General features: G+C 37.1%; 2 protein-coding genes across 4 annotated transcripts in view; both read right to left on the bottom strand.

Annotated features, from left to right (window-relative positions):
* Positions 1-7,694, bottom strand: part of prkacba (protein kinase, cAMP-dependent, catalytic, beta a) — a 49,472-nt gene extending 41,778 nt beyond the window's left edge. The window contains exon 1 of one of the 2 annotated variants that reach the window (XM_088926613.1): positions 7,663-7,694. In XM_088926613.1, coding sequence (XP_088782739.1) covers positions 7,663-7,672 — 10 coding nt within the window. In that variant the 5' untranslated portion in view covers positions 7,673-7,694. Of the gene's footprint in view, positions 1-6,455; positions 6,813-7,662 lie in introns of those variants that run through there. The other variant, XM_088926611.1, reaches the window with a different exon arrangement.
* Positions 7,695-15,686: 7,992 nt separating this feature from the next.
* LOC148823724 (histone chaperone ASF1) lies at positions 15,687-26,389 on the bottom strand. 2 transcript variants are annotated; one of them, XM_088927359.1, is made up of 5 exons: positions 26,257-26,389; positions 25,996-26,035; positions 20,765-20,880; positions 17,657-17,833; positions 15,687-16,034 (listed from the first exon to the last, which is right to left on the bottom strand). In XM_088927359.1, exons 1-5 carry the CDS (start codon positions 26,302-26,304, stop codon positions 15,822-15,824), a joined length of 594 nt encoding a protein of 197 aa, XP_088783485.1. In that variant the 5' UTR covers positions 26,305-26,389; the 3' UTR covers positions 15,687-15,821. The 2 variants fall into 2 exon arrangements, with proteins under 2 accessions (XP_088783485.1, XP_088783484.1); XM_088927358.1 differs by having other exon boundaries at positions 25,996-26,359.
* Positions 26,390-27,229: the final 840 nt, after the last annotated feature.

Raw genomic sequence — 27,229 nt, 5'->3', positions numbered from 1 at the left:
ATTAAGCGTTCAACTTCCTTTTGTTTTCATATGTAGTTGCACAATACCCATAGCTTGCTTTTTCATAAAAAACAGTACCTACTAAGAACAAAACTGTACAGACGCTTCAAACGAGCTGAAGAGGAAAAGCAGGAAATGTTTGCTTCCTAGGTGAGTAACGCTTCAATTGCACTGCTGCACAGATTTCTAATGCATAAACTTAACTTCCCCACTGCATGCAAGCTGCAGGTTTCCAACACTGATGTAGATTTGATCAGTTCTCATAAACAAATCAAGGCTGAGCACATCACCATTGCCTCCAACGAAAAATTACATTCTGCTAGAATAAAACGTGGAGCCCCTCTCTCTTTAGGCCAAATCTAAATGCCCTTGCATGAGGTTAGGAGACACTGCTGCAGGAGAATCTGACCTGATGATTAGATATAAACCATGAAACGTCATTATTTATCAATAGTTTATAGGTCACACCAGTGAATTTATAGCTACAATATTTTATTTCAGTAATTCAATAACATTTTGGGAAGTCTCAAAGTATTTGCAATCAAAGTCCATCACAAATCCCAATTTCAAACATATAAACATGAAAAAAGTTGAAAATGAGGAAAAAAGAGGTCTGAAAGACTTGAATGTGGAAAACCTTAAAATCTTTATCATCATTTAATGAACAACAGTGAAAAAACGAGGGAGCCTAACTATTTGGGTGCGTTTAATCTTAAAATCAAAGTAAAAGTATGAAATTTCATTTCACCTTTAAAAATATTCTTTTGATAACTGAGTGTTCATCTTAACATCACAGACTACAACTTTCATCCCTCTTGGATAAAACCTGTTTAGCTACTTTACCTTATTTAAAATGAATGAGAAAGACCTACAAGAATCTCAAATTATTCTCCAAGTGATACTTTGCAGTTGGTTGCTCTCTTAACACATTCTCAAAAACACACTTAAGATTTAAAACTGCAACTACTTCATTGAACCGATTATTATTGTACATTATCTAGACAGATGAATAAATATTCCAACAATATACTCAGTTCTATTTTATTGGTATTTTGCTGTTATAATCAAAAACTGATTGTTTTCATTATCTTCAGAAATGAGTAGCCTGTGCCATGTCTAATCAGTTTTGTCCACTAAATTTTTATTTAGCTTTAAGTCAGGCAGTGCCAAACAATATTGAGCCCTGTACTCGTTAATGTGGAAGCAGACTGGTTATAACAAATGAGCTTTGCATGGATTTTAATATAGTCACAACATTACAGTACACAATATTTTTACAATACAACACCTGACCCTTTAAAAAGAGTCTAAATAGATCCAACACCTTGACTTTACAGTTGGGAAAATAAATTACTACAAAATTCCAGCACTATCACTTCAATCATTTGATGTTCAAGAAATGGATTCAGAAACAGGTTTTATTTTAATATCAGATCATGATTTCACATTATGAGGTTCATACCATTTCTCATGATAACAATATACACGACAGTAATAAGTTTATCATGGTCAGAGACAACATGAAAAACTGAAGGAAATAAATATATCCTGGTTTATTTGGATGCGTTTCCCAGTTATTTCTGAAAAGTATACTAAAATTCAGTGGCCACTGCCTCAGTCTGTCTTGACCTTGGCATCTCTGGTGCCATGTGTTTACAGACTTATCAAGACATCTTAAGAGCACTGAATTACAAACACAGAAGAAATCTCTAGCTCAAGAAGACAAAAACTAAGCTAAAAGCAGGTCTCTAGAACATACAGATTAAGAGGAAGCATGACATTTTCATCAAGTAACAAAATTAAGAATTTCAATTAAGAATTTCAGATAGCGAGTCCAACTGTCTGCCTTTGTGTAACAAACTTACAGAATGTTATGTCCAAAGAACACAGCACAAGTAACTTATTCCTTTATTTTACACTGTAAATCAGTTAAGAACAAAATCTCATTTGCAATGAAGACCCAGAGACCCACTTATACTGCAGGGATTTTATAGGAGTATGTTGAGTGAACTACTTCATTCAAGGGTCCAACAGCTGTCTCCCACCTGGGATTTGAATCCACAACCCTTCAGCACAAACCCCTAACCACTACTTCATGGGCTGCCTACAGTAATACAGTAAATTTACGGCTTATCAGACTAATAGGAATTTAGGGGTATCTGTTATTGCTGAATTCCCCATAAGCCATGAATAAAGTTTTAACCCCAAAACACACTATTATATGAGATATATATGTATATTATTTTTGGATATACTGACTTACTTTTTTAATCAACATTACTCAAAAGTGCTCACTTGCCATTTTATCATACTGTACATATACAAGCTCTTAATTTCACGTTGTAAACATACTGCAAAACTAGTGGTAAAAATATGAATCACACACATCATAAGTAATTGACCACTATATACCTGAATTTTAAACATATGTATAATTTTATTTAAGCACATTTTTTGTGCTTTTTAAAGAGCTTTTTTTTAGCATTATAGTATTTTTTAAATTAATATTTTTTAAATCACTAAAGCACACAAAACCCACTGGAAGTAATTCACCTAACCTATACCAATTGCTCTATACTTTGTTATTGCAAGGAAAGCTTGGTATTTACTATTTTACAAAATTCCCCTTTAGCAGATTTTATCCATTAAAGTGAAGTCCATTAAACTGAGGGTTCACTGTAATACTTTATTTACAACAATTTAGGATACAGCCAGAAAAACACTTGAATTTGTCAGGAAACTCTCTCAAATGCGCGCACTATACAAAAATAAAAACCTCACCGTCTCCATCTTTGTTCCCATGTAAATGCCAATGTTTGAGCTATACCTTTTGCTGATGTACTAGCTTACACTGAAAACATGCTTCTTATATGCACTTTAATGCAAACATGCTGATCCTTTAACTGCATTTGTGTATATCATAATATTTCTCAGTAACCAGTAGAAACAGAGAAGCTTTGGTAGCAGGGAGGGGAAGAGAACTGTCCAACTCTGCCTTATCGTTAGAAGATAATCTGCATTGATAAAGGACATAAACTGACATAATGAACTAGGAACCATCGATACTTGATTAACAGTCCCTAAATGAAATTATTCTCACAATGTATAACTTTAATGACAATTCCAGTATCTCACACGCGAGAAAAAAAACAAGATTTCTGTAGAAGTTAAACGCTTATTTCTTTCCCCACAATCCATTGAGTTTAACAGAGGACACCCACAGTGGAAACCTAGTTTCAGCTAAGGACAAACAAATGCAAAGTTATCTGCTTTTTCACCCCAAAAGAGCCTGCAGAATTGGGATCAATTGTTATAACTTTAATATTCGTCTTTACCGGTATATTTAACCGCTGCATACTTGATCAGAGCATTGTTATCTTAAGAAACAAGAGGGTTTCTAGACAAAAGTCCCATAGACAGATTTTGGTGAAGTGAATGTGTAGTAGTGGTGGTCACTGTGGTGAAGCAGAAGTTGGGTATTGCTGCCACTAATAGCTGACATTTCTGAATGAACAGAAAAAAAAGAGAGAGACAGGCAAGCACACTTAACCTTTTCAGATGCAGAAGCTACGTTCTGTTTAATAAGGACAACCCAGCTGCTGGACATTTCAGTCTAAATTTCCACATACAGTCACATGTAGTCTAGACTACATTAAATGTTTTGATTTTGTAGCTTTAATAGCATCTAGCTGCAAGACCTGAAAGGGATCAAACTGATAGGCAATGATACCCCATTCTTTTTTTTTTCCTGAAAAGTTTATGTTCACCTAAAAAACATATTCTACCAGTTTTACAGGAATAATAGTGCAGTCTCTGCATTTTCTAAAGATGTGAAACTAAATCTTCAAAGGGCCTATAAAAAGAAATAAGAGATAATACCCTGAAGGTCCCAAACAAAATACATCTTGGCAGTCCCGACAAGTAATGCTCTGAACTCTTTTCAGGGGTAGAAGAAGGCAATGTTAATAAGAAACAAGACAAATGAAGCTGGCCTGAAAATGTGCAGTTAAATCATAAAATAACCTAAATCTTCAAACTGTTATGCCAAAACTAATTCCAAATGACAATACAGCTCAAACTTCCAATGGTCTATGTTGAGTTTTCCATTCTCAGGGCCTCTATGAGAGCTGGTTCATAGTACACCACTTCAGCAAATGTAGACATTGAAGGTTTCCTCTTACATGGCTAACAACTCAAATGAATAACGATGGCCATCTGCCAAAATACAGTAAAAACAAATGTTTTGAATCTAAATCTCTAGACATAAAATGGTTTTTGAGAGGTTAGAGAGAGGAGCTGCATTAGTTTGTAAACTGCCAAGGAACAGGTAGAGGTTAACTCCTCTCGTAAAAGTAAAAATGAATAAGCAATGTTTCGATTATGGGAGTGAGGTTCGGTAACTAATATGTTTCATCTTCTTTTTACTTTTCACCATGGAGTTAAACTTCTTAAGATTTTTTTCATTTTTTTTAATGAGTGTAACGTTTTTTTTAATAAGAGGAACAGAAAAATGTAATAAAAAACACACCCATCAAAACATGCTTTACAACCACCTGTGAATCCCCCATCAGTTCATAAGTAACAAAAACTATTAATGAGAATATTCCAGTCATATCTGATACCAATTCAGTGGTAACCATACTGAAGTTTGTGGTTTTACTTTAAATCAAATATGTTCTTATCAAATCACAAACAAGTCATATAAACCATAAGGTTCTACAGTATTCATATCTTAGCCTTTAAGATTTTTCAGTCAAGAGGTGATCAACTCAATGCATAAATGAATCTCTAACAATCCCTCTTCACCCTATTAGAAACCTGAAACCTTTTTTATCAAGAACAATGTTCTATACGCTATTTCTGCTTTTTCTGATACTCTGTTATCTATTTAAAAGCTGAAATCCTAACCACAAATCTGAGCAAAAAGAGGAACCGTGAAACTGAGATAAAGGATGCACACAGCTCAGCCAACAAAATTAGAGCTTTTGAAAACCTGGAAAAAAACTTCATACCTGAAAGTGAGAGCTGTGACTTTTCACATTGATAAACACGTGAACTACACTTAAAAGTATTCTTAAATGTCCGTTAAGAATGTAAAATTAGATCTATCAAAGTCAAACTCTGCTCTCATAAACGTGGATCTAAAATCTGTAATGAGAAAATCTAAAACTAAACGGAACTCAATGAATTTTGTCAGAATACAGAGATCCTACTTAAACTTCTGCCATGTGCACTGCACAGAGTGGACTTAGTTTATACTCGAAGAAACCGACCTGAGTGTGTCGTTACATTAAACCAAATCCGTAATATATGGTAGTAGCATACAATCATGGGATTGGGTTTGCGAATTTTGGTTTTACCCGCAAAAGGTCGGAAGGTTAAGACAAGTCGAAAAGCTTGTTCGTAGTTCAAAGATCGTGACGAAGAGTTTGGATCATCATTTAAAGTTCGTGCTCTTAAAAGTACCACAAACTTTTCGGGGCCCTCGAAGTAGTTTTTTGCATGAGATATAGTATTTAAAGGGATCTCAAAAGGCCTTCAACCTCGGCAGCAGATCTGAAATAAACTTCCCCGAACTGGCCTTAACTACAGAAAGCAGTAACCAAGTACACACCACGCCGCAGCACTTAGAGACGCGTAAAATCGGGGTTATTTTCTTCCTTCTGTTGCATTTACGATTGAAATTCATTCACAGCGGTGTGAATTACCGCACAATATACAGTCACTGGTGGACTGTACTGTCTGGAGTCAAAACAACAGGCCTCTCGTCAGAATTGCCCAAGTATATGCGCTACCGCCGAATAATAAGGTCAAGCGTCTTTCAAGCAGTAACAGTAACATGACCACCGCCACCAACTGTGGTGTCGTTGTGCAATATGAGGGGATCGGACACCGATACGATATTTGAAGAAAAGTACGGAGATTAAATAAGTGACTAAACCAGAGGCTGGCAGGCCTATGCTCAGGTCCCTTGCATTAATCCTCATCCCAGCTTTTTGTACTGGAGCTCGGTGTAGCTGTGCAACGCTGAAACACAGCACAGCTCGTCGGATCTACGGGAAAAGGCGACATTAGGACCGCCTAAATGAAATGATCTGGTTTATACTCAAATGTCACTTGGCCAGCCGGCTAGGGGCAGACCACTCCTGCCTGCGTTTTAATCTTCACCCCGTCTTCTTTCTGTTCCGAGCCCTCTTTCTTTTTCTCTTTCGGACACATAAACACACCCCCCTCCTCCATCCCTACCGTGCCCTCCCTACATTGTGTGCGTTAGGTGTGTGTGTGTGTGGTGGTGTGTGTGTGGGGGGGGGGGGTGTTATGTGTAAAGATGTTTACTCCGGCTGGAATGAATGAGCCTATGCCCTCCCAACGCTTCTCCCGCGACCCCCTCCTCCTCCTCCTCTCTCCCCTCGACTCGTCTGCTCCTGCCCCCCGGTCTCTCCGCTCTCACTCACCGCTCTCCAGCTCGTTGCCTTTCTTGGCGGTAGCAGCGTTTCCCATCGTAAGGAAGACACAGCAGTGGCTTGGAGTGCAGGAGATGGCGATACTGCTTGCTGGAAGGGGTTCCTCGTCGTATTCCTCGTCTTCGCTCTTGTATTTGTTATATGTCTATATATATATATGTATATATCAGAGGGGGGAATTCAGATCCTGGTTTGCCAGCCCCTTTCTTCCACTTGATCTTTTTTTATTTCTTGCAGTCGGGGAACCTCTCGTCTTTACCTCGCTAGCATATAGTCACACTCTTTTTTTTTCCCCCTCAGCCTCCACTGTTGATTCTCATCCACCACAAAAAAAAACACACACACTCAGAGCACACACCGGAAGTGACGGTAGGTCAAGGAGAGGAACTACAGCGACACCTGGCGACCAAGTCCCGTACAGTAGGGAGACAGCGGCGCGCTGGACGTGACACAGACCGGGGTGCACAATAGCCAAATCACTACCAATTGATTGACTCTTACCGCTGTGACGCAATTGTGAACCAAGCCAACAGAAGAGCTTCCACAGTACAAAACTAAACCAAACCAAATAGACACCGCGGCAGGGCTTTTTACCGAGAGGTGAAAATGCAGGGATTCCCCCCAAAAGAAAACGAGAAACATTTTAATCCCTGATCCTCTGTAGTGTGTAAAAATAAGACCTCTTCTGACAGCGTGAACTGGGTCTCTGTTAATGTTTTAAAAACTCACGTCATCATTAACAGTAGAGGTTTAAGATTGCTTTTATGATTACATTTTAACTTATAATCTAACAATTGTTTTATATCTTTCTCTTCATTAGAACGTACTTCTTCAAAAAGTAACATGAAAGCCCTCCGCTTTAAAGAGGGAAATTGAGAAATCTGGTGGTTCAAAACTTCTGTGGAATTGAAAATCACTGCCTGAGCCACTGAGGTGGGACGATTTTGCATACCAAACTCTTTAAACTCGGGAGACAACATCATACTCGTGGCAAAACAATACAAAACGACCAGGAGGGAGAATCTAAACGTATCAAATCGATTACACCCAATTTGAACTTTCAGTTGTTGCGGCTTCAAAAAAAAAAACCTGATACATGTAATTTGAGGGGCTTTATGCCGAACATTAAAAACACAATTAGCTAACTATCATTTTACAAATCAGAAGTCAGTCTAATACACCCGTTCTTACGGCCTACCTTGATTCATTTTGAGACGGACTAGGGTTTCATCCCTCGGCATCAGACCCAGCGAGTACCCGCGGGGGCGCGAGAGGGCGGCGCGACCGCTCCATTGCCGTTAAACCGGAGCCGCCGGTCACCTGGCAGTGCGGCGCTAACTGACATAACAACAGCTAATTACAGCCGCCTACTGGGGTTTAGCAAGGTGTGTGCTTTCCTCTTGGTCTTGGGGTTTGGAGTTAAGGCTCAGTTTTGTTAAGATTTCCTTTTGCACGTTTTTATTTTTATTTGCAAAAGTGAAACATATAGACGGGTATGATTCAAGATCACCGTTGTCAATCCCGCTGAATAATCAGATGTAATATTCATTTAATGGTTTGTTAAAAAAAAAAACACGATAGGCGATTACAGCATAGTAAAGGCACAAATTTAAAAAAAACTGTACCCCACCACCACCACCACTCTACAAGTAGTTGAAAAATATGTAAAAATCTGAAAGTCATCTCCCACCTACTGTATCACTTACCACCCACTACTGCCAATGAAGTTTAAGTCTCCACCCGCGTACACAGGTAGTCAATAAACACATAACAATATCACATATCACAAAACAAGTAATTTCAATTGTGAAATTAGCCACCTACCTCTACGATTGGCAAACACATGATACATAAGTCTAAGACAAGCCTGTTTTCACAGTTTTTAATTACAGCAAAAAACTAAAACTGATAAGACATTAGCAAACCTTTATCAACAAATGTAAAAGTCAACGTCTTGTGTGAACTATACAAAATAAGCAATATCTCTTGGAACAGTTTTATAAATTTCAAAATCACATTTTTTTGTGAAGTTAACTATCTGTAAAAGAACGAAATGGAATTGGTCAAGAGGGCTGTTAGAACGGTAGAAAACAAATAGAATTGCAACAGATTACACAGTCATATGATAACTGAAGGCCAGACTGAGGTTGTTCTCATTGGACATAGGAATATATGTCCAAATGAAACACATAAAACTAATCCCATTATTTGATATACTAAGAGATACTATATAATTTAATATTTCTCATTCTTGAATTCATATTTTCTTAATTTAAAGTAGCTATGACTGCTGCTAAAAACTGTATAATAGAATAGAATAGACCAGAATCTTCATTGCCACACGACCGAAGCCGGTGGAAAGTGTTGTTGTTACAGCTTTGCTACAGACATTTGACATGTGACAATAACATGCAGAATATAAATACAGGACCAGAATGCACAATATACAAGACAGATTATTAAAATACAGGATGACGAGAGACAGTACACAATACAGAACATAAAAAGTCACTCTATAATCGAATATGCAAAAAATGCCCAGTTGATGCCCTGCAATGTAAACATAGACAAGTGTAAACACAGACAAATCAGTGCAATTTAAATGTGATACAGATTATAAAGCACAATACAGAGTTTTTGATGGTTGGGGGCCCATTACTTGTTGAGCAGCCTAACAGCAGTCGGGAAGAAGCTCTTGAAACGTGAAGTTTTGCATGTCAGTGATCTGAAACGTCTACCTGAGGGGAGCAGCTGAAATAAGTCGTGCGCGGGGTGAGATGGATCCGCAATAACCTTTTTAGTGCGTATGGTGGTATGTTGGGTGTACAAGGATTCAACTGAGGAGAGAGCAGTGCCAGTGATCTTAGAGGCCTTCGTAACAATGCGTTGAAGTCTTTTCCTTGTTAGGATGTCCGTGCTTCCGTACCACGCAGAGATAGAAGATGTCAGAATGCTCTCTAAAATGGCTGTGTAGAATCAGACAAGGAGGTGTTGACTGACTCCAAACTTCCTTAATTGTCTGAGGAAGCACAATCTCTGATGCACCTTCATGATGAGATGATCTGTGTTGATGTGCCATTTTAGAGAGCTACAGATATAGGTGCCCAGGAGTTTAAATGAGTCAGTTATGGCTCTATCTTGTTGACCATTGATAGAGATGGGGGATTTGAGATCCTGTGAGTGCCTGAAGTCCACAATGACCTCAGAAGTTTTGGATGTGTTAAGTTGTAGGTATTTGTAAGCATACCAAGTGACAGCTCTAACTACTTCCAGCTGATATCATGCTTCATTGTTTCCAGTAATGAGGCCGATGATGGTGGTGTCATCTGGGTATTTAAGGATTTTGACAGTACTGTGCTGTGATGTGAAGCTGTTTGTGAACAAGGAGAAGAGAAGTGGGGAGAGTACACAGGCTTGTGGCGCGCCTGTGTTGATGGTCTGAGGATGGGAGGTAAACTCATTCACCTTGACTGATTGACATCTACGTTGCAGGAAATCCGATGCCCATATCTATTAGTTTATTGAAAAGGGTTCATAGTGTAACATTTAAATATACCATTTAAATGGAATCAGGATGGGATCAGATCCACCTGTTTTATCTCAATGGATTAATTAATTAAATTACCTTATGCACTTTAAAAGATTATTTATAATCTAAGAAGGCTCTCCATATCTGTTTTTTAAAACATGGACCCCGATGTATTTATACTCATGATGATATTAAGCATACAGACCTGGTGGGTTAAATATTATCATTGTATATTATTTAATGGGTGGCTCCTTCCCCCTAGCTAATTGTTTAATAGGAACATAGACAATAGAATATTTTGTTGCATGTTTGTCATATGTCTGGAATACTTTTTTTTTAAAAATCCCAAAATACTGGCACAAAATAGATTGTTTCAAAGTGTAGGACCAACCATTATTTGGAGACATAAATTTTAAAATCAACAAAGTAGCAAAGTGACTAGTAGTCACTAGTTCAGGTGGGTAGCTGCGTCAGCATGCGTAGGCTGCAAAGGAACAAGTAATAGGTTTATTCCATGCTGAAAAGAGAAGAAAGAAAACACAACGTTTCGGCCGTGGAGCCTTCTTCAGGTGTGAGCAGGTGAGGTGAGAAGGTGAGCAGGTGAGAAGCTCACACCTGAAGAAGGCTCCGAAACTTTGTGTTTTCTTTCTTCTCTTTTCAGCATGGAATAAACCTTTACTTGTTCCTTAGTAGTCACTAGTACTACTGGTGACTGAAATTACAGGCAGTGGGTGATCAAACTTGGCTTTGGTCAGCAATGACCGCGGTTTCGAGCAGATAGGTAAGACAGCTGAATTCCTGAAATAGAAATGGAGGAGGGATAAACACTTTGTTGTCTGATCAGAATTCTAATCAAATGTTCTGAGTAGATTTGCAGGAAGCCTTGAAGGCAAGGAAACCCACCAATATCCATCAATCCATTTCCTTTATCCAATATGTGGTTGTGGGGAAGCTGAAGTCCGTCACAGAGCGCACACAGACACAAACACAGACACACACTCACACCCCGTGACAGACCCACCAATATCAATGTGCTCAAAATTCAAGAAAAAGGAAAATAATCTTTTGTAAACAGTTGATCTTCTCCTACATGGAATCAAACTCATATGTACAGTAGTTTAAAATATATACAACTCATTCTTTTAATGTAACAGTTTCCTTAAATAATATAAAATGTTATGTCTTTTTATATAATATACACCTTATTTTGCTTTTAGTTTCATATATACAATTGAAACTTCAGCTGCAATAACTTTAACAGTAAGACTGCCTTCATCATTCTCTAATAACATTAACCAACTTCAATATTGCAACAGGCTAAGCAAGGTTTATTAGCAAGGTGGATAGAATTATTACAATCTAATAAAAAATTACATTTTTGAAAATGAGGAAATAACATATTTCAATATGCAAGGTAGATGTTTGACTCTTTGGTTAGTTCTAAAAGTAAAAACAAATAATTTAAAATTATTGAAAATTTCCTGAAACTAATAGAGTTTGAAGTAAAAGGTTTGTTCTCTCTTTAATATGCAAAATGTATCTAAACTAGAAAAATGTTCCAAATTGAAACACATTCCACAATTTTATGATTTCAGAGGAATTATGTCTATTAATTGGAACTGTAACTTTTCTTCTCAGGAACAATAATCAGACCAAGTTAACTGTACTAATTTATCTTTGTTTCCTTGTACATATTTAAATATTTTCATAAACAAGATGATCTTCAGGTACTGTTCATTGCTGATTCTCAAATAAAAGCAATAAGCACCATAAAAACAATGGATTTCCTTCAAATGGATCTCAGTGATGTTTGCTGTCATGACCTGCGTTATCTATTTCAGACCTTTACATATACTGACATGTCTGTTAGTGACCTACAAGATGTCATGCAATCTGCCTGATTAAGAAAACATTCACTCTCTAAAACTATTCATCTGGTGATTGTATTAGCAGTACTCTCTATATACATATATTCCTGAGAAACCCTCAAAAGTCTTCAAATTCAGAAAGTCTTTTTTTTTTAAATCTCCGCAGGGTCACTAGTACAGAGGAGAAACACTCTCAGCAAACTGCAGTAACACTAAAGCAGATCATTTTCCACAAAATACTCAGGTTTTTCTCTTGTCTGGCATACTCTAGCATTGTTAGGATCTCTTACTAAGGTGCTCTATTTGCATTTTTTTGGGCGCAACTCTCTTTTATTCCAGCAGACATAGCAAACACAAACCAGAAAAAAATCAAACTACACTGTAACTTGGAGCCATCTTGTTCAATGAGCATGAGGGGGGCATTGTAACCATGAAAAGTATAGCAACCATTTTCAAATGGAATGAAGCTGAAGTTTTTATTATCTGCATTTTGCTTTTGCATCTTTTCGCTGCTGTGGACTACATCACGTATAGTATTATATCTGTCTTGTGATTCTGTATTAGAATCACTCGGCTAGCTGAATATTCCAGCAAAAATACTTTCTGGAAGGATATAGCAAATGAAGACATTTACCAATAGTAGGTGTTGCAACTGAATAGTTCAGTGATATGTGAAAACACATGGCCTGACTTTTCTTCCCCTTTAATCTTTTTGGGGATGGGCTTTTGAAAGTCTTTTGAAAGATGATTTTTTCTGGAGCACTCAGTTGGTGGGACGGATTACATTTTGCACAGCCGAACATCCCAAAAGAGGAGTAAAATAATCCATAACTAAGAAACTTAATTACACAGAAATTCTAAGGATAAAAGTCTTGGTGCATTTAGAGCAAATTCAGATTTCTCAGATTTCTGTCCTTCTCAGGTTCACTGGCTTGGAGGCACTGATGGGTTGTTCACAGGAAACATTTACCACTACACTAAATTCATACATTTGTGTGTTAATAAGCAGAAATAAATCAGTGAAACTGTAAAATAGTTAATCATTGTTTCAGGGCCCCCAGGTAAGAAATGCATTAGGCTGATAAGTAAAACTGTAAAGCTGAAGAACTAAATTATGGCCCAGATACTTTCCATACTTTGTTTTATTTGATAGGGTATCTGTTTCCGTGCAACACTGTTAATTCAAACCACATTACTCTGAAGTGTTTTTTCAACCTAGATTTGTGTGTACAGATTTCCTTTTCCTAAGATCCTCATCTTAGATAGAATGCAAGAGCTGAAGACAAAAACAAAAGGTCCCATCACGTCCTATGACAAAGGAGCAATATTTCAGTTCGTTAAAAATAAATACTATACATTATGAGCAGTTACTAAACCTACCCACATTAACTCCATTGCCAAGTGCTCTATAATGTGTGTCTCTTGATGGGAAGTAATCAACTCTCATTCATGTGAAGAGTAATTACACAGTCAAATCTGTTGAGTACCATTCGTACTTCTGTTTCTGTCACATGGTTTCATTCAGCTGTAGCATGAGAATGCACTGAGACGAGTCAGCTGTTTTTCATCGAGTGGCAAAATCTAATCGGCACACATCTCTGTATGAAAGGTAATTATAGGTACTTGGTGAGGTCTGAAAAAATATCCAATGAGTCACTTGAGCTGTTTCATTAAAATTAGAAGAAAACTTTGAAGATAAACTAGTGACCTTGATGAATTCAACCCCAGGCCTCTAGTCAATGTTGTTTTTTTGTGTCAGTGCTTCTAAAAGTCCCAGTGCCACTATTTTTGGAAGGTCCATTACCTGTGCAGTTCGACATGCTTTGGCTGAATCATCAATACTGTGCCTGCTGTGTGATCCTTCACTACCAGACAGCGTGTCAAGAATTCCTAAACATGGAATTTTGGCTCGAGAGTTTTCTTTAAGAAACTTACTGACCCAGGGCCGAATCCACGAGGTAGTGCGGTTTAGGAACTGTGAAAGAATGAGCAAATTACTTGGAAAAAACAAGTTTGAATTTTAAGCATCTAGGCATGGAGACGAGACGTATTTTTCTCAGATTAAAATACTGCCTATAACAAGTTAAGCAGTCTTTGCATGAAGCAGTCTTTCCATCACGTTTAGTAAACGGATCTTTGTTAGAATGAGGAACAAAAGGGGCACCGGGAAAATGAAAAGATGGTTTGAGTTTCTTTACTAAAGTGCTCATAAATTTGTATTATTATTTGTACTCCACTTTATGGGCCACACACAGAACCCTGCTGACAAGCTAAATTGTGTTTTCTGTACAGAGTAAACAAGCTTGTTTCAGTGATGGTGATAAAGTAAATACATAAAACAAATAAAATGTACGTTTACTTGCATAATTGGCTTTCCTTTTTTAAAAAAACCTAAATGTCTTGGTCTATATGTGCCTCCTGTTTTCTACCTTGAATTCTTAAATTATATTTGTGTTCCCAGAAAAACTGTAAATTTTGCTCTTTAAGTCTTGGGTAATTGCACTGTTTAAACATTTTAACTAAGGAGATTTAAAAAAACCCACACATACATAAAATTGCATGCACTTTGGCCCTCACAATTATGGTAGCATCTGGCATTATTAGTGAAATACAACATACTAAAGACAAAAACTGTAAATTTGTATAAACATATTAACCTCCAAAAAGTTTTTGTGGATATTTTAATACAATCATTTCTTAATGGGATTTTTATCATTTTCAATCACTACTGCTCTACTGCTGCATATACAGTAAACAAAGCATTCTTGTCTTTTCTTGCAATATTCTTGCAATACCTTTGTCTTTCCTGGTCTTTCCCACTTTTGTTACTCTGCTGTTAAAGTCGCTCTATACAGTGTTAGCATTAATTTTAAAACCTCAAAGTAATTTAGGTTGTCTTCTGAGTGCTCATTTTAATGCCAAACTCAAACTCTCTACTTATAAGTCACTCACCTTCTTGATGGTATTCCATGAGTCCAAAGAGTAGTGACTGTCCCTTTGAAAGTACACCTATTTTTAACATTTTAATTTTTAATGTGTAAAAATAAACATACAGGAAACTGAAAAATAACTAAAATGTGTGTTTTGTTTGGTTATAACTAGGAAACTTGAGGCATTCATAGCTTTCTTTCTGTATCCAACCTAATCATTGCCATCATAAATATTAGCCATGGTTAGAATTGCCATCATGCAGTGCTGGGGCCCTGGGTTCAATTATGGACCTGGGGTGTTATCTATGTGGAGTTTATATGTTCTCCCCGCATTTGCATGGGGTGTCCTCCCACAGTCCAAACACATACTGCTAGATGAATTGGCTTCTGGGTGTTCTGCGACGAACTGTTACTGTCCTGTGTGTAACCTTGCACCCATTGCTTGCCAGGATAGTCTCTGGTTTCTACACAACCCTGCATTGGATACAGCGGTTAGAAAATGGAGGGCCGGACATTAATCATTTGGATAAGCTATTGTTTTTTTTGTTGTTGTTTCTTTGCAGGTTTTCAGGAATAACTCTAGGTGTCATCGAGTTTCAGACCAACTCAGAACTGTGCCAGCAAGAGCAGAAACAGCAAAAAAAAAAACCCCAACATACTAATATACTATGAACCTATTAACTAAATAGAAAAGCTGGAAGTTCTGACTTTATATCACAAGATGTAAGGGTTTTTTATAACCTTTTTTTTGTAAATAAATAGTATCACTGCATTATTTTAGCCACCAGTTTTAGTTGTCTCAAGTACCAGGAACCTTCTAAATGAACCAAGTAATGCTGCACTGAGAATATATCTTCACCAATCTTTAAACAAGATAGTTGCATCATTTCATTACTTGTTTTTTAAAACCTTTATTAAACAAAAAAAACAAGAGCAGAAAAGGGACAGAGCATTTACAGAAATTGAAAGCTTTTCTCTCACTCACACACACACACACATCTTGGCGACTGCATCTTTCATAGATGGGCAGTCACATACAGTTCATAAGCGAGTCTGACATGAGATGTAGTGAGTTTCCTGTTACTGCCAGCCCCTTTGATGCTGAAGGTATGCTGTTGGAAGGAAGAATCGGCTGCATATTTGGATTTGTGTTCTCTGAATCATCCATTTTCTCACTGCTATCATCCCAGTTAATGTGGAACCTAGTGACACGGGGGTTTGAGGCCAGGATGTTTCTCTGGAGCTGTAAAATAGGAAATAAATGGATATTTCAGAAGAAAGGAAAGTCTATGACTGTTCTAGTTAATTTACAATCAAATAATAAGTACAATCAAATACTCTGGAAAAATGTCTGCAGGATATACCAGTTTTGTTTAATACAAATACTGCAGGTATAATATGAGTATAAAAAATAAACAACCCAGCTGTGATTACTCCCATTTCTACTGTATATTAAACTTAATGATGTTTGCCTTGAATCTCAGAGTAATAAAAAACAGTGGGATTTCAAGGCCAGCACAAATTCAATAGCACATTTTATTAAAATTTAACAGGACAATGCAGGTGAGGGCGATTCTTTACTATTGACTCAAATTTGGTATTCTTTTGAACTGCTCTCAGGTCACTGTGATCAGAAAGAACCATATACATCTAACTTTTTTGGATTAGTGGAATTCTGTCACTACGAAATATCTTGATAGCAGTTGGCTAATGATATTAATTATACCTATATTATATATACCTAAGTAATTATACTTGTCTTTTTCCAATATAATCCATTGGAAACATGGTAAATATTTTAGATCTACCTTAAATTAAAACACTTTACAAGTTCATTTGAGGTTTTTTAACAAATAGGACACTGAAGTTACTCAATAGTCTTGGGATATTCTATGTACTGTATCATGTTAGCAGCTGAAGTTTGATTTTTACAACTCTCTTTGAGGAATGAGAAACAGTCTGAGCCTTCCACCTTGGGAAATTGTTTTGGGGAATTGATTTTTAGTGCATCAATATGAACATGTTTATATTATGGAAAATGAAGGTTTTCTTATGAGTCTTCATTCTGCAGCAATAAAGGTTTGCAAGTTTTCTTCGGGGATTCTGTCCAGATAAGGGCACATACGTACTGCTATCACACCTCCTTCACTGCATTAGACTCCACTCCTTGTATCTTTCTGCTTACACCACAGATATGCCACTTACATAAAATACCTGTGCTTCCATGTCTATAATAAAAACATTATTTTATTATATAACCACTCAATTTGTAATCACCAGTTGTTTGAGACTCAGCTTTCCAGCAATGGTTCCTTCACCCTATGAAGAGAATGAGAGCTATAGCCCTTCTTCTTTTGACACACTGCCAGTGCCACAGAGCCTTAGAGGAGAGGGTTAGAGAAGCAGGACGTCTGTCTCTCAAGGATATCGCTGCAGGTGTCGCTGATCTGCACAACCCAGAGGTGACCCACTCTATCCCCAGTGCCCCAGTGCTACTCTGCCAGTGATGCTCCGCTTAATGGGGTATCAGTTGACTATCGATATTATCCAGGTTTGAACCAGCAATGTGTGAGTCATAGAGCTCAACCGGTGCTGAGTGGGACACTCAAGACTAGCTTTAACATACTGTACCACTGTCACTCGTACCAGGTTGACACTATTCCATTCCATATTAGATAGGATAGGCATGAGTGTAATAAAATCTGAACAAATGGATATTTAACTGCCCCCGAAAACCTTCAGACATTTTTGATGGAATATTTTCTTTCCAGTCCAGGTAATAACAACTTATCTGTCAAGCCACTGGTTTACCTAAAGTGTGTGCAGCTCCTCTCTGCACTGCTGCAAATGTTTAGGCACGTTTACCTTTGTGAAATCAGGCTTCACAGGCGGGTTTTCTCTCAGCTCTGGGTCTGTGTATTCATTATTCACATAGTACCCCACTCGAATGAACTCCTGAGCTCGGTATGTACAAGTTATTAACACTACAGTTACACCCACGGCATCTGCATCAGGAATCAGTCCTGGATTTGCTGCGTCAGCCTGAAATAAAACAAAAGAAAAACATCAGAGACTTTCTTAATCTAGAGCAGATAACTGATGAAATGTGCACAGATTTTTGACTAAGATGTCTCTCACAAGATATTAAGGATTCTAACATGAGAGTTTGACGACTTCTTTTTTCACCTTAAATGAAGTTCATGTGATCATCTTCCACAGTGCATTAAGTGATTAATTAGAAAAAAAAGCACCTAAAGGTTAACACAAGGATCAGAATTGCAGTGCTCAGCTCAGTTGTCCAGTTTTCAGATGGTAGTAAGCGCATAAACACCTGCAAAAACAGTCATGTGATGTTAGAGATGCTTTAAGCTTTTAAAAAGAAAAGGTTCTAGTAATTGCAGTGCATATTGCATATAGTACACACTAAGAAGCAATAAAGGCCAAGCTAGTGAATCTGAGCAGTGCAATGTGAAGCTCACAGAACTGCAGTGTGAATGATATTTTTCCATCTATCCCAGCAGTGCACAGCTTCGGGAATAATGGGGTAAGAAGAGTAACACAATCCTCATGAAGTTTAAACTGTGCTGTAAGTGGAGCATGCGGTTTCTATTTTAGGATTCCCAGCAAAGCTCATTTTACCTGGCATTGTTGGTCAGTTTCACTTGTTGGCAATTCTGGTCTTCTGAGAGAAGGGGTCTGCTCTTTTAACACAGGTTTGATTACCATATGGTCAAATCTGACCTTGAACCAACTAAGAATTCTTTCAGAAAATTTTAAACAGACTATTTTATAAAAATTGTCCAAACTATAATGAAGCTAGGACACAGTCAGACATTTCTTGAGCAGCTATTACTCATACTGTATGTTGTAGGCTCATAAATGACAAATGGCTATTACTACTATGTATTTTAAATGCAAATATTACAAATTCATATTTGTATATTTGTCTCTCACAGTTAAAAGTGTATTTTCAATCTGAGTTGTAACTCTGAGAACATTTTGCTAAATTAATATTTCAGGTACTGATAAACTAACAAATCTGGGCACTGCTTCAAACCCAATAGCAAACCGCAAAAGAAGGTTCCGGATAAACAGCAGTTTAATCCACCTCAGGTTGTAAAAAAAACACAGGATCTTGTATATAAGCCAAAACCAGACACAGAGTGTTCACTGGTTAGGGTTTTTTGAATAAATCTGCATAGCTGCAGATAGAATAAATAAGAAACTGGGATTCTTTATTTCTTAAAAAAGTAAAAATTGAAATTGTGAATTATCCTCTATCTTGTACCCACTGAATTTGGAACCTCCAGCTGTTCATGACTTGGCTTCATGGCTACACCCTCTGTATCGCACGGCAAGATCCATGGTGCCAGACAGAAGCAACGTTGTTCTCACTGATGTCCCAGGACTCCCAGAAGAAAAGTTCAACTGAACACCACCCAACGCCTGTGTGCCAGTAGCACACACCTGCTTGACAAAATCCAGTCTTGACAAACTCAGGTTACGCCTGGAACATTAGTGGATCATTATTTTTATTCCCAGACTTTCACTCCGTTAATAAATCACTAAAATGCTGTGCCACACAATTCAGTAGCCCAAGGAGTTCTTGAAATAAGCTCTGAAAACTTAGAATAAAGTGGAGTTAACCTGTGTTATGGACTTTTTCCAAATAAAATGGAAAAAAATCCTTATAATATCATAAAGTGTGTGTGTCTTTCTGTAATTAAGAGAACAAATTAAAAATGCACTCTGGAAATTAATAGTAATGAAGTGTTAGAAAACACACAACACTTTATCATGCTCAATATAGCAAAAATGTTATTAAGATTTATAAACGCTTACTAACTGTGAGGCAGCATGAAAATACAATTATTTTGCAAAATTAAAATATTTTTAAAAATCATTCATTTAAAAATATTGCAACATTGCTGGTGATTAATAATTAATTAGTAATTAATAATAGTGTAATACTGTATTATTCTAAATAGTACTAAATGTCCCAATCAAACAGCAATTAGCTGTTCACATTAGAGGTGAACAGATGATCAGTACTGTAAAGTAATATACAACAAAGATAAAAAAGTCAGACAGAATATCACATATTTTCAAATAATATATTTTGCTATCGTGCTGCCTTTTAAAGCCAAATACCAATTTTATTAAACATTTAACACTCTATTCACTTCTGTTTTTGGTTTTGCATAGCTTTAAATTGACATCTCTGTTTATTATTTAGGGTTACTAATCCTATTTCATTGTTTAATAGTACAAGTAATAATAACAGTAATACCACTACATATCACTTAGCTCTGTTGTTAAAAACAGTGATTCCAGAATCAAAAATTGCTTTTCTTTATTCCCTGTTCTGGTTTTCTTGGTAGCAGGTTCCAATCAATATAATGGATTATAGAAAATTAACTGCCACTCTTAAATTTTTGATAATTTTAACATTCTTAAGACTGGTACTTTCATTCACTTGACAAATGTTCTGCACAGCTCAAAAATACAAGCTTGCTCTGACAGCATGCAGCACATAGATATCAATGCTAACCAATAGGAGCTCAAAGAATTAGTATGTTGCTGGTAGAAGCAAGGAACAGCCAATAAACAGGCTTAAAATCGCATCTCTGTAGTGCAAACGTCTACCACAATAAAGCTGCTCTGTGTCATCATAAAAGGTGGAAGATGTGCACATTTAAATACAATATTTTAACACAAATTAAAAATATCTCAGTGCATGTGAGGGGGCGATAGGATCTTCTGTGGCCATAAAAATCCTTCTGGTAAAAAATGTTGCATGAAACCAACATGAGTCACACAAAAGGTATATAATGGTCAGCCAGAGACGGAAGTCATCCTGATGTTGATGTACACTCACCAAGTGCGCACTATTAGTTAGATGTGTGTGAATAATGACACCAATAGCAGTCAATGTGGCATGGTCAATAAACTGAATTTACAGCAGAAAATTACCTGAAAAACAAACATGTGTCTCCCAGCAGGCACAGGGCCTACCAGCACAGAATCCAAGACCTGGTCATACTCTTCACTCTCTGCAGATCCTACGTAAATTATTTTCCACTCCAGATCTGTAGAAACATAAAACAAAAGGCATGAGGATTTATAATAGCCATTCAGTCTGATAAAGAGGGAATATCTGGGTAGTTCTTTAGCAAACACTATAAGAATTGTGTTCCATGTGAGGTACTGATCTGAAAGACTCAAAATAAAGTAATAAAAGATCTTAGGTCTTCAGAGTGATTTCAAAGTTGGACGTTCATTATTTGAAAGTTCAGATTTTGACTGACGTGGCAGGAAAGTGGACCGCAAAGGTCGTGCAGACCTCAAATGCAACATTTGGAAATAACAATCACAAAAGAAAGGAAGAGTATTAAAATACAGGCTTGCAGCATGTTTTAAGAAATATACATGTTATTTACAGGTTTTAAAACATTTCAAATATCCTTCAACCCCCCACCATTCCTGCTCTACATCAAAGTGAATGAATACATCAGACTTAGTGTGAGCACTGTAACTTTGCTGTACTTTGTATTAATACCTATTTCATTTCATTGACACCAATTTGTCAATGAAAAACAGGCCACTTTTCGTCAATTGTTAAAATTTATAAATCAAGAACTTTGATAAAATTATTATTAAGGTATGCAATGCTTTGCATATTTACAGTATTCCTGATATGTTGAATGTGACCTATATACAGGTTGTGGTGTACTGATCATCTGTTTTGGCAGCCAAAATATGTGAGCACTCAGGGGCTCTTCTATCGATATCCGAGTGACCAAGCAGGAAAGCTAAATCCTGTTAAGAGACACAAGGCCCTCACAGAGACCACTCTGCACTTACAGGCACATGGTGAACCTGAAAACTCTTGACTGTACTGCAAGGTTTTATTAGATTAAAGCTGAACTGAAGGTCTGCATTCCAACAGTGCTTCCTGTACATCCTTCTTTCTGTACATCAAGAAACACCTACAGGGAACTGGAAATGAACAAGCTGTTAAGCAGCAGACTTCCATGGCAACGCCTGACAGAGAATTTGTGGTATCATTAGACAAACACACAACACCGGGCCATCTGACTCCTGCAACACAGTACTGCTACTCTGAAATCTCTAATCAATACAACAGCGGAATCCGTGATGGAACAAGACACAGAACTTTTCAGGGGACACATAAGAACTTGACGCACGATTTAGAAACATAACGAATGAAACAAGCAAATGGCTGACCCATAAAACACTTTCAAACATAGATGAATGAAGTGAAATGAACTTGGAAAATGTGGCCTACACAAACCACCTGTACAATCAGGCGGAAGGAAAGCTCTTGCAATTGAAGGACGCCTGCGCTTGGTCTACAAATTTCTTTTACTGTTGGGTACTACTGTGGCACTGGGTGTTGATTTTTCCAAATTCCATAACTGTATCCTCTGTAATTAAGGGGGAGGGTGGGAAGACACAGCCTTTTCTCTCTTTCTACATAAACGTGTAGGCTTTTTTGCAGTCCAGAAATACAGAAAAGATTCACCACTGATATGATTTATTTCCAAGACAGCAATCTAGTTCTTCTGCCTTTTCTAACACATGGCCACTGTGTCACATACATGTTACACACGCTACAATGAGCCTAAATTAACCCACTGTAGGGAGGAACATTTAGTTCAAATTCAGGGGAAATCTGACTTTTTTCTTTAGAGGTGAACCTCTGTTTTCTATATAACAATAGCTACCTAATGAAAGTATAGCCTCTGCACTTCTAATAAAAGACTGGATACCAAATAGCAAGGAATTCTATTCTATAATTCTATCAGAATTTCATAACTGAATAAGAGTTCATAATTTGCAGTGCTCTTTTTGATCCATAAGCTGTGCGCAGCTCCTAGCAGCTGCTCTCACAGTGTCCTGTGGCTGTGATTCGAAGAGTCCCTTTGCATCAAGGAGGTCACAATGTGATATTACAATGTGTTCCTACCTCCCACCACTCTCCTTCTGCTCTTCCTGCTAAATATCAAACAGTTTACCAAAGGCTACAGTTAAACTTCTTAAAATTCTAGCAGGCTTTCAGAGTAGGCAAAAGAATAGTAAGAGAAGGATCAGTTCTCTACAAAAAAGATGTTAAAAAGTTCTTTACATCACCAAAAGATGTAAAGTGAAAAAATATCTTGATAAAACAAAGTTGAACTTTGAAAGGTTGAAGTTGACATAGACTCTTTTCCCAGAATCCTCAGCAAATCCTATGGCCACCTTGTAAAATGTCTGCACTGAAATGACTTGAAACACTGCACAGATAATTTTACCTTCCACATATTACGTCACGCTTTGTAATATTTTGATTGCTTCACATTATCACATGTCACAGTTACACTGTGAACACTACATGTTTTAATCTTTATCGTCATTACAAATCATGAAAGGGTTAAAACTGGCTTATTTTTTTTTGGCTACACAAGATATAGCCTAGGACAGAAATTTGTGCATGCTAAAAAAAGCCCTCAAACTAAAACTGAAGCAGCTGTGCATACAGTTTTAACTCTTTTCTTTGCTATGTGCTTAGAATTAGCTATAACAGCAAGCAGCAATGACAGCACATTAATGCTTTTTCAGTTATTCAGTTAATCTGTGGGAGCTGGATGTTTGCAGACATAAATATTTTAAACTGTAGTAATGAATCTTAAAAATGTGATGAAGTGGGAACCAAAATCAAAATAGTTAATCTTCCAAGATGTAAGTTGCTTATGGTTTTCAAACATGTAGCCATATAAAAAGGATTAACATGTAAAAGAGCTGCTTATTACAAAGAGGAATTTGAACTGTCTCAGAGTTGTGCATGGCACTTATTTTCAAGAATTCAAATGTCCCAGTTTCTCACTCTGCAAATCTGGTAAACTGAAGCTTGTTTTGGAGGCAAAAAAAGTTCTGAAAATGGCAGTGCAGCTTATCCCATAAGGTCACGATAAAGCTCATGTCAACAATACTGTAAGACAAATTCATGATCAACCTCTTTCGTGGTTTGGGGCCCCATTATCATGCCTGACAGATGACTTGTGAACATGCACTGTCACGTCTGTGAATGGCATTGTGTGACAACACCCTCCCAGGAAATCACCAATGGGAAAAACTGATATTGTTCTCTCCATCTTTATCTACTTTTAAAGCAAAGAGCTTTTTTATGTTTCAAAGTGTTGCTATGTAGACAAAAAAGCTTTACAATACAGTTTAATGCCCATAATCTACTGTAGACAGACAACAGAACAAAGGACTACTCACCACACTAGAGGACAGCAAGTCATTTCTAGCAATGATTATCACTTTGAACCATCCATTATTTTCAACATCTATTTCTGAGGTCTGTAATTATGCAATATCTTGTTAAAAACTAATTGTTTTTTGAAAAAAGATACAAGATAAAGTGAGACCTAGGTACACTGGCCACCCGGATGCATTAAAGGTAAACAGATAAATGTATTTCTTTCTCTCTTTGACACCACCTTAGTTCTAATTTCCAAATTATGAAAAGCAGTTGGCTGCTTTCAGCACCTAAGGCACTGGAAAGCACCTATAAAATTTACTGCAAGTAAGCAAGCAAATAAACCTAAGAGATGTGAAAATAGTTTTAATACTTCTGGATTGTGGGATTGCCAACAAGCTATTGATAACCTCTTAAGGTATTCATCAGTCTCCTGATTGGAAAGCATAAGACTAAGCCTATGACCTTAAAGTATAAGGCTGGTTTTATCAAACACACACGCAAATACGGTACTTACAACATTTCTATCGTCTCAGAAAATCATAGTGGTTTGTTTCATTCTCCAATCATCTCGCATAACATGGAATTTTAACACGACCCTCTGGTAGATACACATTATTGTAACGTATTGCTACTGTATACTTTTGCTGAGAAAGGGTGCATTTTGGAGGTAACATAACAATGCCTGGTTCGAACACTTTTAGCATTAATTTAAATGAAGGGACTGTGAATGTGTCGCTGTTTACCATTACTAAGTACTAAGAAATATTATTAGACTATCCATAATGGGTGCTACACATTCCGTATTAGCCTAAAGTATAAGCAAAGTGACATTTAAAACACTCTCAATGCGACTGCCCACGCCAACGGTGAATAAATATAACAAGGTGGAAAAAATGTTCAAAGGAAATATTTTTCCCCACAGAAAACAATTGCTGCCCCGCTCGCGATTTGACACATACTGTAACCCGCCGCACTGACTTCACCCACGCCAATTACAGCGAAAAACGACGACAGAGAATAATATGACTTCAAAAACGTGGGGCGACTAACTTTTACTGTATTATTTTTTGTACTCTTACATACAAAAAAAAGTTTAAAACTGTGTTAATTGACATGGCGATTAAGGAAACCTATCTGACAAATTGAAAATTTCCACTTACTGTACACCAAAAGGGTGATAAAACTAAGCTTTCCATCGGACGCATAAAGATTATAGTAACTATAAATACCGAAAACGTGTGCTTAAACGCAGCCAATTTAGACAGAATACGGATTATTGGCTATAACTAGCATCAATCCTGGTAGTAGCCTAGTAAAGGATTGATGCTAGTTACAGCTACAGCCTACTTCCTTCCTGTGGCGAAACATGATTGAGCACTTCATACATTAAGCAAGATAGTTTTAACAGATTCATTTTTCGCAAGTTTATATTCAAACAATTTTATTTTAATGTTTTTAGTTACACGCTTTATTTGTAAAAACAAAAACTTCTATAATTAGAAGTGGTCATGCTCTCCATACACCTAGCTAACTAAAATTGTCAGTGGGTCTACTGTCACTTTGCTTTTATTATACAAAAGAAAAATACATATTTTTAAATGCACTCATACCATACTGTCCAACAGCTAGAATATTCCTGACAACATGGCTACCTTATCCGTGATACAGAGCCTAAATACATCGATTACCTGAGTCAATGATAACGCGACCCCTCGGTGATAGAACACATTCCATTACAGAATTTCTAGATATCCGCGTCAGAGTCATTTGAAAATAAAAATAAACACCACTTCCTAGTACTCTGTTATCCACAATTGTTAATTACAAAACTGTTACATATTTATCAGCAAATCCAGGCCTCGCAACCTCCAATCAATTGTTTTCTCTCTACCTTCTTAGCAATTTACAGTTTTGAAACAGAAGTACACTTACTTACCTTCGGGCAAATCTTCAATGCACTCGAAAGTAATCTCAAACTGAAAAGGATTGAAAAAGGGAGATGGGTTATCCAACACTACTACATTGTTCACCTGAACCTTTGCCATATTTTGCTACACGAAAACTATTAAGTGCGGAGTCAGCGCTACAAAACACGGCGCTTTCTAGTAAACACGCCACCCACGTCAAATACTAAGTGTCGCACAGGGCAGCCAACTAGTAATCCCGTTTTTTAAATAGAAGTATCGCTGTCAAATACCGAATCTCTCCGTTTTTCTGTGCCTACGGGTGACATTAAATTGTACATGACCGGCTGCACAGCTCAGAGCTGCGAGAGCAGCCTTCAGCCCAGCAGATGATCCTTGGGAAGGCGGAGGATTTGGATCTTTTTGCACACACAGTACAGTAAATTATTTGTAACTTTTGTTGGGGGCGCCACCTGCTGGTTAAATAAGTGATGCATGCACATTTTCCCGAAACATTGTTTTTCCTTTCCTCAGCTTGAACACAACCAACCCTATCTTTCACTTTAAGAACTACTTCTCTCACAATAATAGTTTTAAAATAGGCTGTTTTTTTAGCCCGTAAACTTCGCAGTTATTGCTGTATGCTATCTAATGGTTTTCCTTCCCTTCCCTCAAGGAACAGGCTAATGGAAGAATTGCTAATACAGACTTTAAAATCCCTTTACAGAAACAGTGATACCATAGCTGCGTAAGATGTGAACATCATAATTAGGCAATTAGGCACTTGTTAGACCTAAAAACAGCCAAAACTTTTTGCTGCTCTGCTGGTGCATGTAAATCCAAAATACCATCTAAATCGCATCGTTTGCAATGTTTCTGGTGCACAAAATTCACTAAAATGACTATTGTTCCCATTATTGGTCGATTATAAAATGCTATAAATTGTTGACCCAGAGCACACACCACAGGGCTCACCCATTTACAGACAAGATTCTAATAATTAGTTGGTCTTCTCTTAGCCAATATCTGTTGAACAACTATGAGAGAAAATGGCAAAAATGGGTGAATAGATATCCAAAGTCCATGATACAATGAGTAATTACATTTACTTTCATAGCAGGTAATGATGATACCCCTCATCAATGTATAGCTAGATCCTATGGCAGTGACAATAGCTGTCATATATTATAATTATTGTGGAAAAACTGTTTTTTTGCCTTAAAATGAAAGTATTAGTTATTGTGAAAGTATTAAAATGTGGATTTG

The sequence above is a fragment of the Atractosteus spatula genome, chromosome 11 (assembly GCF_055471065.1).
Source record: "Atractosteus spatula isolate fAtrSpa1 chromosome 11, fAtrSpa1.hap1, whole genome shotgun sequence".
Classification (NCBI taxonomy): domain Eukaryota; kingdom Metazoa; phylum Chordata; class Actinopteri; order Semionotiformes; family Lepisosteidae; genus Atractosteus; species Atractosteus spatula.
The sequence above is the reverse complement of the archived record's forward strand: the minus strand, read 5'-3'. Positions and strand labels throughout refer to the sequence as shown.

Bases quoted from the DNA above. Each gene is read 5' to 3' on its own strand.
- LOC148823724 (XM_088927358.1), bottom strand. From the start codon at position 26,104: ATGGCAAAGGTTCAGGTGAACAATGTAGTAGTGTTGGATAACCCATCT. The intron at 17,834-20,764 runs GTAATTTTCTGC...GTTTTATTTCAG, and splicing joins GACACATGTTTGTTTTTCAG to GCTGACGCAGCAAATCCAGG. The intron at 16,035-17,656 runs GTAAACGTGCCT...CCTATTTTACAG, and splicing joins TGAAGCCTGATTTCACAAAG to CTCCAGAGAAACATCCTGGC.